The following is a 14,304-nucleotide window of genomic DNA, read 5'->3' as shown; positions in this document are numbered from 1 at the left end:
GCAACTAAACTTGTAAACCTTAAGGGGTCGTTTAGTTGGGAAACAGTTATTCAAGATTACTTATCCTGGAATTAGTTATTCCACCCTCTCACGGGATAAAATAACACTACAATCCCGGGATAACTAATGCCGGGATTAGTTATGTTGTGATTTTATTCCAATCAAACGTGAGATAAACTCATCTCAAATTTAATCCCAGCTTATCCCTTGTACCAAACGAGCCCTAACATCTTTTAACAAAAAATGGCATTAGTGCAAACTTTCCTAGACTCCTAGCAGTTTGTTAGAATAATGCTGGAAAATTTTCCAAATTTTTAGTTTGATTGCAAACAAGGTGATGGATAAATTACTAAAAGAGCGTTTTGTAACTGAATTTTATACCAAAACATCTTTTCACTTGGGGTTTTAATTATTGGAGATCTTTGGGATATATAAGAGAAAAAATGGTTGAAAATCTGCTTAATGCAGGAAATTTCAGAGCCCCATATTAACTGAAACCCTGAGTTTACCAAACAAGTATATTCTTAAGAATGATATTTGGCTTGTAAATAAAGACCCAAGAACTAAAGGGAAAGGAATCAGAAAATATTTATATCATAAAAATATTTGCTTAACTTAACATATCTAGCAATCTTCCATTTGAATTCAAGCATACATCCATATACTATAAATAGGATCTAGTGGGACTTTGCCCCAAGACAAAGAAAACTTGATGACAAAGTATCAACCAATTGAAAATTAGAACATCTCCCTAAATTATAAAGTCTATACTAAGAAGAATTTTTAAAAATAACATATACTCCTTCCGTTTCATAATAAATGATGTTTTTAGCTTGAACACACCTTTAAGAAAATTACTCACTCCTAGAAAATAAAAAATGTTTTTACTAACTTATCCTTGATCAAATGTCTTGAAAAAAAGTGCTCTTTAATGATTTTTTTTGGTTATGTAAAACTCCATTTAATAAGGATAAAATTGAAAGAAAAGAATCAATACCTTTTTTAATTTTGTGAAACACCACTTATTGTGAAAAGACCGAATTTTATGCTAAATTCACACCATTATCACACCAACTATACATAAATCGGAAGTAAAAAGGTGGTAAAAAAAAATAAAAAACAAAGGGGAAGAGGAGGGGAAATTTTAAAGAGCACACAACGCCATAATAATTACTACTACTTCTATTTGGGAATTAGTGTTGGGATTATTTTAGTCTATGTTTGGATTAACAAGACAGGAAAGACAGCTAAAAACCAAAGTAGCAAACAGTTATGTCAGAGACTGAAAATGATGTTATCATTGGTTGGTGTCCCGCGCTTTTCTGAAGACTTAGCTTGCAAAATTTCTCAAACACAGAAGAATAAGAAGAAGAAGAGTTGTATATAATGAAGAGGTTATTTGTTTGCAACTTTGCTCGTAGACTCTTTAAACCTCGTACAACACAACACCCACATTCCCAGGTATACTGTTCTTGAAAAACTAATTGTCTTTTTTTTTTTTTTTTGGCAACTAATTAAGCATATTGATTAATTGTGTGATTGTGGCTAATAGGAATCAAACGAGAGTATGGAGCAGTCACCAATGGTCACTGTTAATGACAACTTTGATACTAAGGTACGAATTGGGTTTTGCATTTTTGTCCAATAGAGTCCATTTTAAAAAGTAGAGATATAGGTTCTTGACTCTTGAGACAAGATTCTTTCACTGGTTTCACTTGTTTACTAATTCTTGAATATCAATAAGTTTGCTAGTCGAGGGGTTGAGGAAGGGTTTATAAAATTTGAGACTGTAGTACTGTAGCAAGTGCCAAAAGCTAAATATCCAGATATGATATTTTTTCTTGCAAATGGACACATAACGAACATCATTCAATGTTTCTAGAAACTGATGTTGTAAGTACGTGAGTTGTTAGTATAAAGAAACACATGCATTGTGTGTGTTTGTGTTGGAGAAGTGAATTTAGGAGAGAAAATATTTGCGTTGTGCAAGAAATGCTCTTTAAGGGAATTTTTGGGCATTGTGTCCGGTTTGAGTTTCTCTATTTGATTAATCACGTGATTGTGACCATAGGAATCAAAGGAGAGCATGGAGAAGTCACCAATGATCACTATTAACGACAACTTTGATTCTAAGGTACGAATTGGGTTTTGCATTTTTCCCATTTGGGAATGTTGGTTTATTTTGGAATGGAGAACATGTGTTTTCGGCGATTCTTTTGCTGTATTCAGTAGTTATTAATTCTTGAATATGTAAAAATTTGCTGAATTCGAGGGGTTGAGGAAGGATTTATGGTATTTGAGACTGTAGTACTGTAGGCTTTTGCCATAAGCTAAATATCCTAGGGTAAATACTTATCTGCACCCGCTGTTTATACCAAACCATGTAAATTTATTATAGTTAAGTGATTTAATGAGGCGATAATTCATGTTAATTCACTATGGTTAAGTGCTAAAAGTCTAAGTGCGTTAAACACATGTCATGCAGTTATTGGCTTGGTGTAAACACGGGTGCGGGTAGGTTTTTACCAATATCCTAGTATGATGATTTTTCTTGCAAATGTATAGATAAAGAACATCATTCGGTGTTTTTAGAAACTAAAATTGTTAAGTACATTATCTGTTAGTATAAGGAAACACAGGCTTTGTGTGTGTTTCTGTTGGAGAAGTGGATTTAAGGAGAAAAACTGGCTTAAATTGTGCATGAATGCTCCCCAACTTGTACTCTGTAAGGATATTTTTTTGGGTATTGCATTCGGTAGTTTGAGTTTCTCTATTCAAAAGATCGCGTGATTGTGACTAATAGGAATCAAAGGAGAGCATGGAGAAGTCACCAATAATAACTGCCACCAACAACTTTGATTCTCAGGTACGAATTGGGTTGCATTTTTCCATTTTTCCTAATTGGGGGATGTTGTACTTTTTAGAAAGGAGAGATATGTGTTCTTTAATATCGACGAATTCGCTATTCGAGGGGTTGAGGAAGGGTTTATGGCATTTGAGATTGGAATACTGTAGGCAATTGCCATAAGCTAAATATCCAAGTATGATGAGTTTTCTTGCAAATCCTATAGATAACGAACAATATTTAGTATCTCTAGAAACTATAACTGTAAGTACCTTAGGTGTTGGTATAAGGAAACAGAAGCATTGTGCGTATTTGTGTTGGAGAATTGGGTTAGGAGAAACACGAAATGCTCCCCAAAGGAGCAACTCTATGTTGCACCAGGGCTTGCCATCAAAAGCGTAATAGAAGAAAATTTAGTAAAATCCCCCGTAATCGGTATCTTATGTAGTTTTGTTTGACCTAGGAGCAGTTTCTTTTTGCTTCAGGATATTTTACTATGGCCTGTGAGAAACTTATCATTAGATGAAATCTGTACCTTCAAGAAGCAACTGTGGCTATTATTTTACACCTGATATTATTAGTGGATATGCTGAAATTTTGCTTCAAGCTCATCAATCACACTTGTTTAATTTCTTACAGAGTGCAAAGGAAAATGGAAAAGATACTGGGAATGATACTGCTACTAACATCATCCTTAACCACGACTTCTCAGATGGGCTGCACCTGTGGCACTCCAATTGTTGCGATGCTTTTGTGGTTCCAGCAGGTTCTGGATATCATAAAGGACTAACAGCAGGTGAAGCCTGTTGTTATGCTGTTGTCACGAATCGTAAGGAATGTTGGCAAGGCTTAGAGCAAGACATTACAAGCAGAATATCAGCAGGTTCCACTTATACAGTTTCTGCTTGTGTTGGAGCTGCTGGTACTTTTCTGGGTCCTGTTGAAGTCCTTGCCACATTAAAACTAGTGTATCAAAATGCAGAAACAAGATATCTATTCGTATCAAAGTAAGATTCTGTGTCTAGCTTGTCTTTGTCACCTTTCATTGTTAAAAAAACAATAGTCATGGTAATGCTTCAATCCATCCAGAAAATCTGCTTCAAAGGAGTGTTGGGAGATATTAGAAGGCTCATTTTCTCTGTCAACTATGCCGGATCAAGTTATATTTTATCTCGAGGGACCTCCAGCTGGAACTGACCTGCTCATAAAGTCAGTAGTGATCTCATGTCCCAGCTCTACCGCTTGTGATGTAAGTCGAATACTATGTCCATAGTTCTTTCTTTTTCTCTTTTATGTAGAGATTACTCATGTTTATTCAAAATCTGTTCTCTTACTGAAAGGATTCTCTCTTTATTTTGATAGAGTTCTGGCACATCATCCTTTTCTACGGATGATGATAACATCATAATAAACCCTCAATTTGATGATGGCCTCAAAAGTTGGTCTGGGAGAGGCTGCAAGGTGGCTTTGCATGCCTCTATGGCAGATGGGAAAATCACTCCACTGTCTGGAAAATTCTTCGCATCTGCAACAGAACGCACACAGAGCTGGAATGGGATTCAGCAAGATTTAACCGGACGAGTGAAGCGAAAACTTGCTTATGAGGTAACTGCTGTTGTCCGGATCTATGGTAACAATGTCACTAGTGCAGATCTTCGCAGTACATTATATGTTAAAGCAGCTGATAACCGTGAACGGTACATTGGCATTGCCAGGTAGGTGAATCCAAGTTACCCCTTTTATATTGTGCATATAATAGTACTTGTAGTGTCTACTGTCTTGTCATCAACAATTTTCTTCTATCCTTGTAGTATCTTCTATCTTTTTATTGTCTGTTTTTTCCTCAGACGTTGGAAACCTTTCAAACTGCACATAAATAATTACTGTTATCTCTCTTTTTGCACCTCTATAATAGTTCATGCATTGTAGGGTTATTATGTCAACATAATCATTCTGAAATTGAACTAGGTGAGTGGCAATTAAATGGGGTGTTCTAATTGATCCCTTTCTTCTTTATTTCTGTTTTGCCTTCCATTTTTTCATTTACCATGTATAGTAAAGTTTTGTCTGAGTGTTTTAACAAAAGCTACTGGTGTGTAGTGTCAAAGCCACAGACAAAGACTGGGTGACGTTGCAAGGGAAGTTTCTTCTAAATGACAACCCATCTCAAGTTGTTGTCTTTCTAGAAGGTCCACCTGCAGGAACGGATATCCTCCTTAACAATTTAGTCATAAAGCATGCATCTAAAGCTCCTCCTCCTTCTCCACCAGTTATTGAGGTTAGTTGAATATCCTGCAATGTGTGTTTTCCTCCTTTTTTAATTTGCATTGAGGTTGGTGATAGGATATTGGTATAGGAATTGAAGCCTAAAATTTTCTGTAGAAGTGTTAGGTTGTGCCACTTAAGCTAGCTAGTTGGCAGTTCAACTGTTTGATCTGTTTAATCATTAAGTACTTTCATGCTTCTCTGACCATTAACTCTCCGTACGGCATTAAGTATTTATTTTGTTTCATTTTTCTTCTGTTTTAGGATCCTGGTTTTGGTGTTAATATAATCACAAATACAAGTCTGAATGATGGCACAAATGGCTGGTTCGCACTTGGAAACTGTACGATGAGTGTTCAAACAGGCTCACCACATATAATGCCTCCAATGGCTAGAGATTCCCTTGGTGCTCATGAGCCTTTAAGTGGCCGCTACATTCTGGTGACCGGTCGTACTCAAAACTGGATGGGTCCTGCTCAGATGATCACAGATAAAGTAAAACTCTATTTGACATATCAAGTATCTGCATGGGTTAAAATTGGACAAACATCAGGACCTCAGAACGTAAATGTTGCCCTTGGAGTAGACAGCCAATGGGTGAACGGGGGCCAAGTTGAGATCAGTAATGATAGATGGCATGAAATTGGAGGATCTTTTAGAATTGAGAAGCAAGCAACTAAGGTTATGGTTTATATTCAGGGTCCTGCTGCTGGTGTAGACCTAATGGTTGCTGGGCTTCAAATTTTTCCAGTTGACAGACGTGCACGGTTTAGACACTTGAAGAGGCAAACTGCAATGGTAGTACTTAATTTTGTGTTCATGATATTTCCACTTATTGTGTTTTAAGTAATGATCATCAGCTGTTGTAACAAATACTCTCTTTCTTGCTGATTTTCTTCACAGATACGCAAGAGAGACGTCACATTGAAGTTCTCGGGATCAGATTCAGGCAGTTTGATTGGCACATTTGTTAGAGTTAGACAACTGCAGAACAGCTTCCCCTTTGGAGCAGCCATAAGCAGAACAAACATGGACAATGAAGACTTCAATGCCTTCTTTGTCAAGAATTTTAATTGGGCTGTGTTCGGAAATGAGCTGAAATGGTACTGGACAGAAGCACAGCAGGGGAATCTCAACTACAAAGATGCTGATGAGCTCCTGGATTTCTGCACAAAACACAGCATCCAAGTTCGAGGTCACTGTATCTTTTGGGAGGTGGTGGGCACTGTTCAGGCATGGGTACAATCCTTGAACAAAAAAGACTTGATGACAGCTGTTCAAAACCGTCTAACAGGACTGTTGACACGGTACAAGGGGAAGTTTCCTCATTATGATGTGAATAATGAGATGATGCATGGTTCTTTCTACCAAGACAGATTGGGTAATGACATCAGAGTATACATGTTTAAAACTGCACATCAATTGGACCCTACCGCCATCCTATTTGTAAACGATTACCATGTTGAGGATGGTTGTGACCCCCGATCTTCCCCTGAGAAGTACATTGAGCATATTCTTGATCTCCAAGAGCACGGTGCACCAGTTGGAGGTATAGGTATTCAGGGACATATTGACAGTCCAGTAGGAACCATTGTATGTTCTGCTCTGGACAAACTTGGTATTCTTGGACTTCCAATCTGGTTCACCGAAGTTGATGTGTCTTCTGATAATGAATACGTTAGAGCTGATGATCTAGAAGTTATGCTTCGGGAAGCTTATGCTCACCCTGCTGTAGAAGGCATAGTGTTGTGGGGATTCTGGGAGCTGTTCATGAGTCGAACAAATGCACATTTAGTGAATGCAGAAGGTGACATCAATGAAGCTGGAAAAAGGTACCTTGCTCTTAAGCACGAGTGGTTATCCCATGCTCATGGTCATATTGATGAACAAGGGCAATTCAGCTTTAGTGGATTCCATGGCTCTTATGAAGTGGAAGTCATAACTTCTGCGAAGAAAATTACCAAGAAATTTGTGGTCGACAAGGGTGATAATGCCCTGGTGATCTCCGTTGACATATAGTGATGTTTTTACTCAATTTGTCACCTCATCGTATGATTGTGTTGTGCAAAAGTTATGTTCATGCCTTCCCTCTTCTATTCTGTGTATGAATCTTCTTCAAATTGTCTCCTTTGTTTATTTTCAAGTGAGTAAATAAAGAAAGAGTTCATCTGACTGCACTGAATTAGTTCATCAGTATTACCCTTATTTCACAAGTCAGTAACTAGTACTATTATTTTCCCCGTTAGGATCTAGCATAGGCAGAAATGTGCAAGATATCTTTGATCAATTATCTCATGGGCACTGGGATTCAATTTGTTGATCTATTACATTTCAAGTGACTCTTGCAATCTGTAAGGCAAGAATTACTGCTTTAATAGATGCCAATAACACTAAAATTCAGCACTTTGCAGTAATGTGCATATAATCTATGCACGCCGCATAAAAGCCCAATAAAGTTCAACCAGCCAAAAGTTCTGTCAGACTACTCTATACCAATCTGCATGTTCAGTTAGACTGAGATAACCACTTCTTAAGTGATTTTCATGGAAAATGCAGGCATCTCATGCATCGGCCATCTGAGGAACGTTAACAATACCATGAGAGGGTACTAAAATCTGTTGTCATGCATTTTCCCCAGGAGCATTTAAAGAGGAAGCAGCATCAGTTTCACCATTACGAACACTAGCAAACCATTTATGAAAAAAGACTCAGCCATCAAGACTGTTCCCAGGCCATTGGTGCATATTTCACGAGTCTTTCAAGTTTCTTGAACTCACGCCTAGTCCATTTCATTTTTCATGTAAACATGATACGTGATGATTGTTATACCCCAATTTAATCGGGTCAAAGCGGAGTACAATATATTGGTGATTCCTAATTATTTAATTTAAGGAGTCGCCACCTAATTATTTTAACGGTGAATTAGGACACCTATGTTAACTAAGTAAATGCCTAAAATAAACTCCAATTTTAAAGGTCTTACTAACCTAATAAATTCTAGGTAAGGGTTCTAAATATCCTAATGAAAAGGTGTTAGGCATCCATCAAAATCCGTTAATTACGGTTACCGACCAAACTTAGGTTAATATAAGAAATTTTAACAAAATATAGTATATTAATATTTTATTGGTAATGTAAGAAAAAGTATTTCTATTTAAGTATTTCCGTGATTAAGTAAAGGATTTTGCATTTGGTAACACAATGGACTTAGTTCTTAGTATACTAGCAAAAAAAATAAAAAAAATAAAAAGTAGGTAGTCACTATAATCAAACAACAGTAGTGATTAACTAAGTCACAACAAAGTGATTATACGTCATAGGAAATCTTGTCTTATAATACGTTTAGAATTTTTATTTTTTTTTGAAATAGAGGTTTGAACCTTTAGAAATAAATTTTGAGAACATACAGAAAAAACATACTCCTTTTATTTAAAGAAACAGAGCAAAGATAATCTTTTAGCTTTCAAAAGGCTCGTTTTATTTACTGGAAAAAAAAACACGTTATTAGACTCCATGCTTCACTTGGTGTAATTGAATTAACAAATTTAGCTACCGATCTGAGGCATGATTAGAGGTAAACTCCATTTTTTAACCTTGTAAAAGAATAACTTAAAAATCTTGAACCGAAGAGAATAGACTAAATTACTAAACCTTTAAATACGTTACTCCGAAAAGAAAACATACTAGAACTCTATATATCCATTATCTATAAACTACCCCCATAAGATTAACTACTTGGAGTCCTCTTAATTTAGCTATATCCATGAAAGGAACTAAGAAAATATTAGCAGATCATGAAGCAAAACTCGATCGACACGATAGGAGAGAATATCCGCTATTTCTCCCCTCTCTTTTGGCATTCTGTTCAGGTGCATTTTCAAAGGATGAGAGGTGCTACTGGAGATGCAAATGCAAGTCTCGGGCCTAGCAGCGATGTCGAGTCTCAATGCAAGACTCAAGAATGCTCCCATATGTCATGAAAACAAAGAAGAGAAAATATAAAGGATTAGGAAATGAGCAGATTCAATAAGGAAAACAAATAGAAAAAGACAAATTCTTAAAGAGCATAATCAGCAACGTCCAACAAGATGCAAATTGCAAAGAGAAACAAACATGAAACTTAATTGCAAGCACAAACTAAAATTCAGAGAGTTCAAAGGAGTGTTATATAAGTCATATTAAAGACTAGATTTTAACCTTAACTCAACTATCATTTAAGTAGATGTTGTTTAAATATAAGCCTATGCCATGATTTTAATCGAGGGAACCAGAAACCTTTACATAAATAGAAATTCACAGCCCTTCCTATATAATTAACATACACCTTAAACATGTTGTACATATTATGGCTTTAGACTTATTCGTAAACATGTCGTCCATGTTAATAAAGAGAATTCTTACAAAATATCTGAACGATTTGATCTTAATGAATATTATCAACAGGTGCTTCATATTATGACTTATTAAGAAACAAACACTTAGACCTCATCGTCTTACTAAACGAATAGAAATACGAAACAGTTCAAAATAGCGCTTGATATTGAAAAGCGAAGGCATATTCAGACAAGAGGTATGTCAAAATACCCTACGATCAGAAATACACTTCCTGGTGACAGCTAAGAGATTCATGAAGGAATACTACGGGCAAAAGAATTACATCTAGTAAAGAAGAGTTTTTATTTTTTTTATTTTTTTTTATCCAAGTTCCATCTTAGATGACTTGTAAGCTTAATCAAAGTATTTAAAGACATGTACATTCTACATACAGTGAAGTACAGTGAAGTATGAAACCGTGTTGATACATTTAAAAGAGTATTAATACATGAATATGAATTTTAAAAGGTAACAGAGGAATGTACATGGATCAGCAATAGAGAGAGAAAGAAAAATCACAAACCATACTTCCGTTATATCTAAATGATGAAATCAAAATCACGATTATACTCTTTGCTAAAAGATCAGATGATAAAATCTGTTTAAAACTTGGAGGTACATTTGAAGCTTTCATATAAATGTCCTAAGTTCATTTACAAGACAGAGAATAGAAAAAGGGATATCATTTTTGTTCAAATAACACATTGCTTGAGAGTCCTAAAGGACATGGTCTCTTTTTGTTATACAGATTCAGCAAAATAGTCTACATTATAAGTAACTGTGAAGTAGTTTTCTCATAAAAATGTTAACGACATGCTACATACAAACATATTTTCCACAAGTTATAAGTATTCTTTAAACAAGTAAAGGAAAAAAAAAAGTACTAATGTATATCCTAATATGGACAGCAAACACATATAGAAGATCATTTTTAACTGGAAAGAAAAAGAAATTTCTCATGCTTTCACAAAAGCAGTGAAACAGAGATCTTAAGCCATATTTTTGAAATAAAACACTGAGTATTCTAATAAGCGCCAACCATTATCAGAAGATAAACGAACATCCTATTTTACGTCATCGGACATATAAACACTAACCCAGAACCAACTCGGAATTAAAAGCACTTTAGACGCGCACACAAGGAATCACAAATACACATCAAAAATCAAAGTGAAACGAAAAGAGAGGAAAGAAAGGGGGTTGCACTAACCTTTCTCGTATGCAGTGAACTAGAGCCTCTGTCAAGAAATCTACTCGAGCCCTCGATTTAGAAGTGCTGCAACCAGAATGGAGAAAAATATTGGCTAATTGTTGTGAAGAGGATGTAAGGCTAAAGAACTTCAGAGGTAAAAGGGTGGCTGAAAACAGTTTTCAGAGGTAGAGTCGAAAAAATGGCAAGATACAAATTAGGGTTCTTGGAGTAGCACTTTGGGCGGGATTTTTGTGTTTCACATTTTGAACTTGGTCAAACTCAGACGTCGGGGATTTTTGGACAGATTCGCAGGTCAGATTGCTCTGAAAGATGAAGGGCAGAGTCGAAAAAATGGCAAGATTTGAAAATCAAGAGAGAAAAGCAACGTATATCCCTATACTTTCTAGTTTGAGAAAAAACAAATCTTTCCGAAACAAGGTGTGCGTTCTTCTGACCATGGCTGGAGAGAGATGTATCTTTGTGTAGAAGAGGAAAAGAGTGCAAGGACGCCATTTGGATGGCCAAACGAAACCCTAGTTTTGATTTGAGAAAAATCATATTGTTCAACATAACTCTTTTTAATAATTAAGTTTAGTAGCTATAATATTATATTTCAACCTTTTACTCATTAACTCTCCACACCCCTATTTTTTAGCCGCACACTTTCTCTCTCTCCCTTTTCCTAAATATATGTAACTTCCATCTCTAATTTTGCTTATTTTTGTGATTTCTTTCCTCTTTTTTTTACTCATCATTAATTTTGTCAAAATTTCTATTTCCTAAAATATGTAAGATTCTCGTTATTTTTGTGTTCTCCCTCATCATCTTTGTTTCTTTTTAAGCTTTACTAAGCCACAGATTTCATCTTTCCCTATATTCAGTGAAAGTTTAAAGGTTTTTTTTTTTTTTTTTTTTTGAGGGATCCATGTATCATTCATTCTCATGTCATTTTAGACCACCAACTTCTCTGGCGTGTTTCTTGGCGTGATCACCGGCGTCGGTCGTCTTCTCTTTCCGGTCGGATCGTAGCAATTGCATGGTCGATCGTAGCAATTACAAAGACCGGCCTATTTGAACGAGAAAATATTAAAGACCAAATCATTTAACCGCCATGACATTTGAGGATGCCCTCCATGGCCACCGAATTTTTGAAAACAGATCTGAAGTTTTTGTTATTGGACAAGAGTAAAAATGTTCATGTTCTCCAAGAGGTATTTTTTTCTTTGGTGCTGTAAGGTATGTTATGGATCTTCACTAATCACTTTCATGCCGGAGTCAGTTTTCTGGTTTCGGTGATTAGTTAAGTGATTTATGTTGGTGTTCACAAAGTTCATTATGGATTTTCCATCCCTCCCGTAAGTTAGTTTCATGCTAATTAAGTTTTCTGATTTTCTATTTTTGGCTAAAAACGTATTCCACCATTAGTTAATTGATTTATGTAGGTGTTTTCGAGTTTGTTATGGAATTCCTTTTGCTCGACACCGAGATTCATGACTTGTTCCTAGGTGCCCTCACCCGCCGCCACTGAATTTTTGAATACAGATCTGAAGTTTTTGTTATTGGACAAGAGTAAAAATGTTCATGTTCTCCAAGAGGTATTTTTTCTTATTAATGACCCTATTTTCACTTCACCAGATATGTATTTTACTTGCATTTTAAGTATATTTTTATCGTATTTTTCGATGAACTTCAGTTAATTCCCGTTTTTTCAATTCACCAGATCTATATTTTGCATACATTTTAAGTATATTTTTGTCATATTTTTTATTATTTCAATTAGTTTGTGTTTTGAACTTCAGTTAATTCCTGTTTTTTCAATTCACCAGATCTGTATTTTGCGAACATTTTAAGTATATTTTTGTCGTATTTTTTTTATTATTTCAATTAGTTTGTGTTTTTAATTGTGTGTTATATATTTTTTCTACCTAATTTGTTACTTGTAAATTTATGCGATTTTGAATTTGTGTTTACTTTTTATCAAATTATATTTTGTAGTTTATATTCAGTGTATTTGAAGTGTATTTTTACAGCACAGTCACACACTGTTGTAGTGACAACCACAGTGTATTTGACATTGATATATTTGCATTATATTTATAGTATATTTTCAGTATATCTTGAATCTGTTGTTATTTATTGTGGTTAATTTGTTATGTTGTTATTTTTTCATGTTTTGTTAATGTAAAGTTTCGGATATATTGACGCATTCAGTGAAATTGATACAAAGTTTCTCCGTATGAGATACGACGCAAATCGACAAGGAAACCCCGAATGCATTTATTGATAACGAGCAACCACCAATACCGTCAAGGCTACCGTTGATTATGATGCAGTGATTTTAGTAGATGTTCAGTAGTAGATTTGTAGACAGAACAATTTATGTTTTAAGTTGTTTTTTTTTTCTCCAACTTTTTTTTTTATAACATCCTTTGTTGCGACATTATTTTTATGAAGATTTTAGAAGAAGTTTTATGTATTTTGGTAATGATCCCGCTTGTTGTATAGTCTAATCGTAGATTTGAATTCTGTTTTTATTACATTTATATTTTTCTTGTATAATTACTGCTAAAAAATTACAAAGTGCATTTCAATATCAAGTTTGTATTTCTTACATATTTTCGCAATATTTTATTGATGAACCAGGAAGAGTTCTATGCATTTTCTCTATATATTCATGGTACGCTTGAATTCATTATTGAACCATAAAATCCATCTTTCTGTACAATATACTTCAAAAATTAAAAAACAATTTTAATACTTCTAAAATACATACAAAATACAAGTGAAATATATTGTAAATATATTCATTACGATTCAAATCTTACGGATCAATTAGAATACACTCAAAAATAAAATCATAATACAGATAAAATACAGTGAATCAAAAGCCACCCTTAGGGATTAAAGTTTTTTTATGGAGTCTTGTTTTCCCATCTTATTAAAGTTACTAAATAATATTCAATATCAGCTTATTGCACTCAATAACTAATATTTTTTGTAACGAACATTTTGATATTTAATAATGTAATTTCATTGAATATTTTTAATAACGAACACAAAACCGATGGTCATAGCATCGTAGGAGACAATCTCAACTTGTCACTATGCAATTCGGTTGATGAACAAATCAAGCTTTGCGTGATTTATGGAACATTAAAAAGAGATTTTTTCGGTTATATTTTGGGAAAAAATATGAAGAGAGTTTTTGAATTCAAATTTTATGTGAATGATTAGATGTTGAATGAGATATGTGATTAGATATGGAAGAGAATGAGATCTGCGTGAAAAGATTTTTTTCCTTAAATAGAGGCATTATTTGCTCAACAGTTTCGTGTATTTAGTCTGTATTTTGGCTATATTTATGCGACGCGTCCAGGACCTAAATATAGGAAAAACCAGCTACAAAATGTAAGTAATGAACTTGTAGTTATAGCTTGTTAGAAGCAGCTAAAAGGTAGCTATTTGTGAAAATTTTACAATGATATTTGGGTAAGTAGAGTCATTTTATGTGGGCTGCTAAAGGGTTTTCATGGTTTGGGCTAGTGAAAGGGTTGACTTAGGTCGTTTAGGTTGTTGTCTTGGGCTTTTAAGTGGCCAAATCAAGGATCAGATTTTTTGTAGGAATTGG

At 34.8% G+C, this 14,304-nt stretch overlaps 1 protein-coding gene across 2 annotated transcripts; it reads left to right on the top strand.

Moving 5' to 3' along the window:
* The first annotated feature begins 1,086 nt into the window (after positions 1–1,086).
* LOC132033533 (endo-1,4-beta-xylanase 1-like) lies at positions 1,087–7,282 on the top strand. Of its 2 annotated transcripts, XM_059423531.1 has the most exons (10): positions 1,087–1,461; positions 1,553–1,615; positions 2,072–2,134; positions 2,804–2,866; positions 3,485–3,852; positions 3,935–4,094; positions 4,208–4,560; positions 4,946–5,123; positions 5,375–5,908; positions 6,014–7,282. In XM_059423531.1, exons 1-10 carry the CDS (start codon positions 1,387–1,389, stop codon positions 7,127–7,129), a joined length of 2,973 nt encoding a protein of 990 aa, XP_059279514.1. In that variant the 5' UTR covers positions 1,087–1,386; the 3' UTR covers positions 7,130–7,282. The 2 variants fall into 2 exon arrangements, with proteins under 2 accessions (XP_059279514.1, XP_059279515.1); XM_059423532.1 differs by lacking the exon at positions 2,804–2,866.
* Positions 7,283–14,304: the final 7,022 nt, after the last annotated feature.

Source organism: Lycium ferocissimum, chromosome 10 (genome assembly GCF_029784015.1).
Source record: "Lycium ferocissimum isolate CSIRO_LF1 chromosome 10, AGI_CSIRO_Lferr_CH_V1, whole genome shotgun sequence".
In the NCBI taxonomy this organism is placed as follows: Eukaryota; Viridiplantae; Streptophyta; class Magnoliopsida; order Solanales; family Solanaceae; genus Lycium; species Lycium ferocissimum.
The sequence above is the reverse complement of the archived record's forward strand: the minus strand, read 5'-3'. Positions and strand labels throughout refer to the sequence as shown.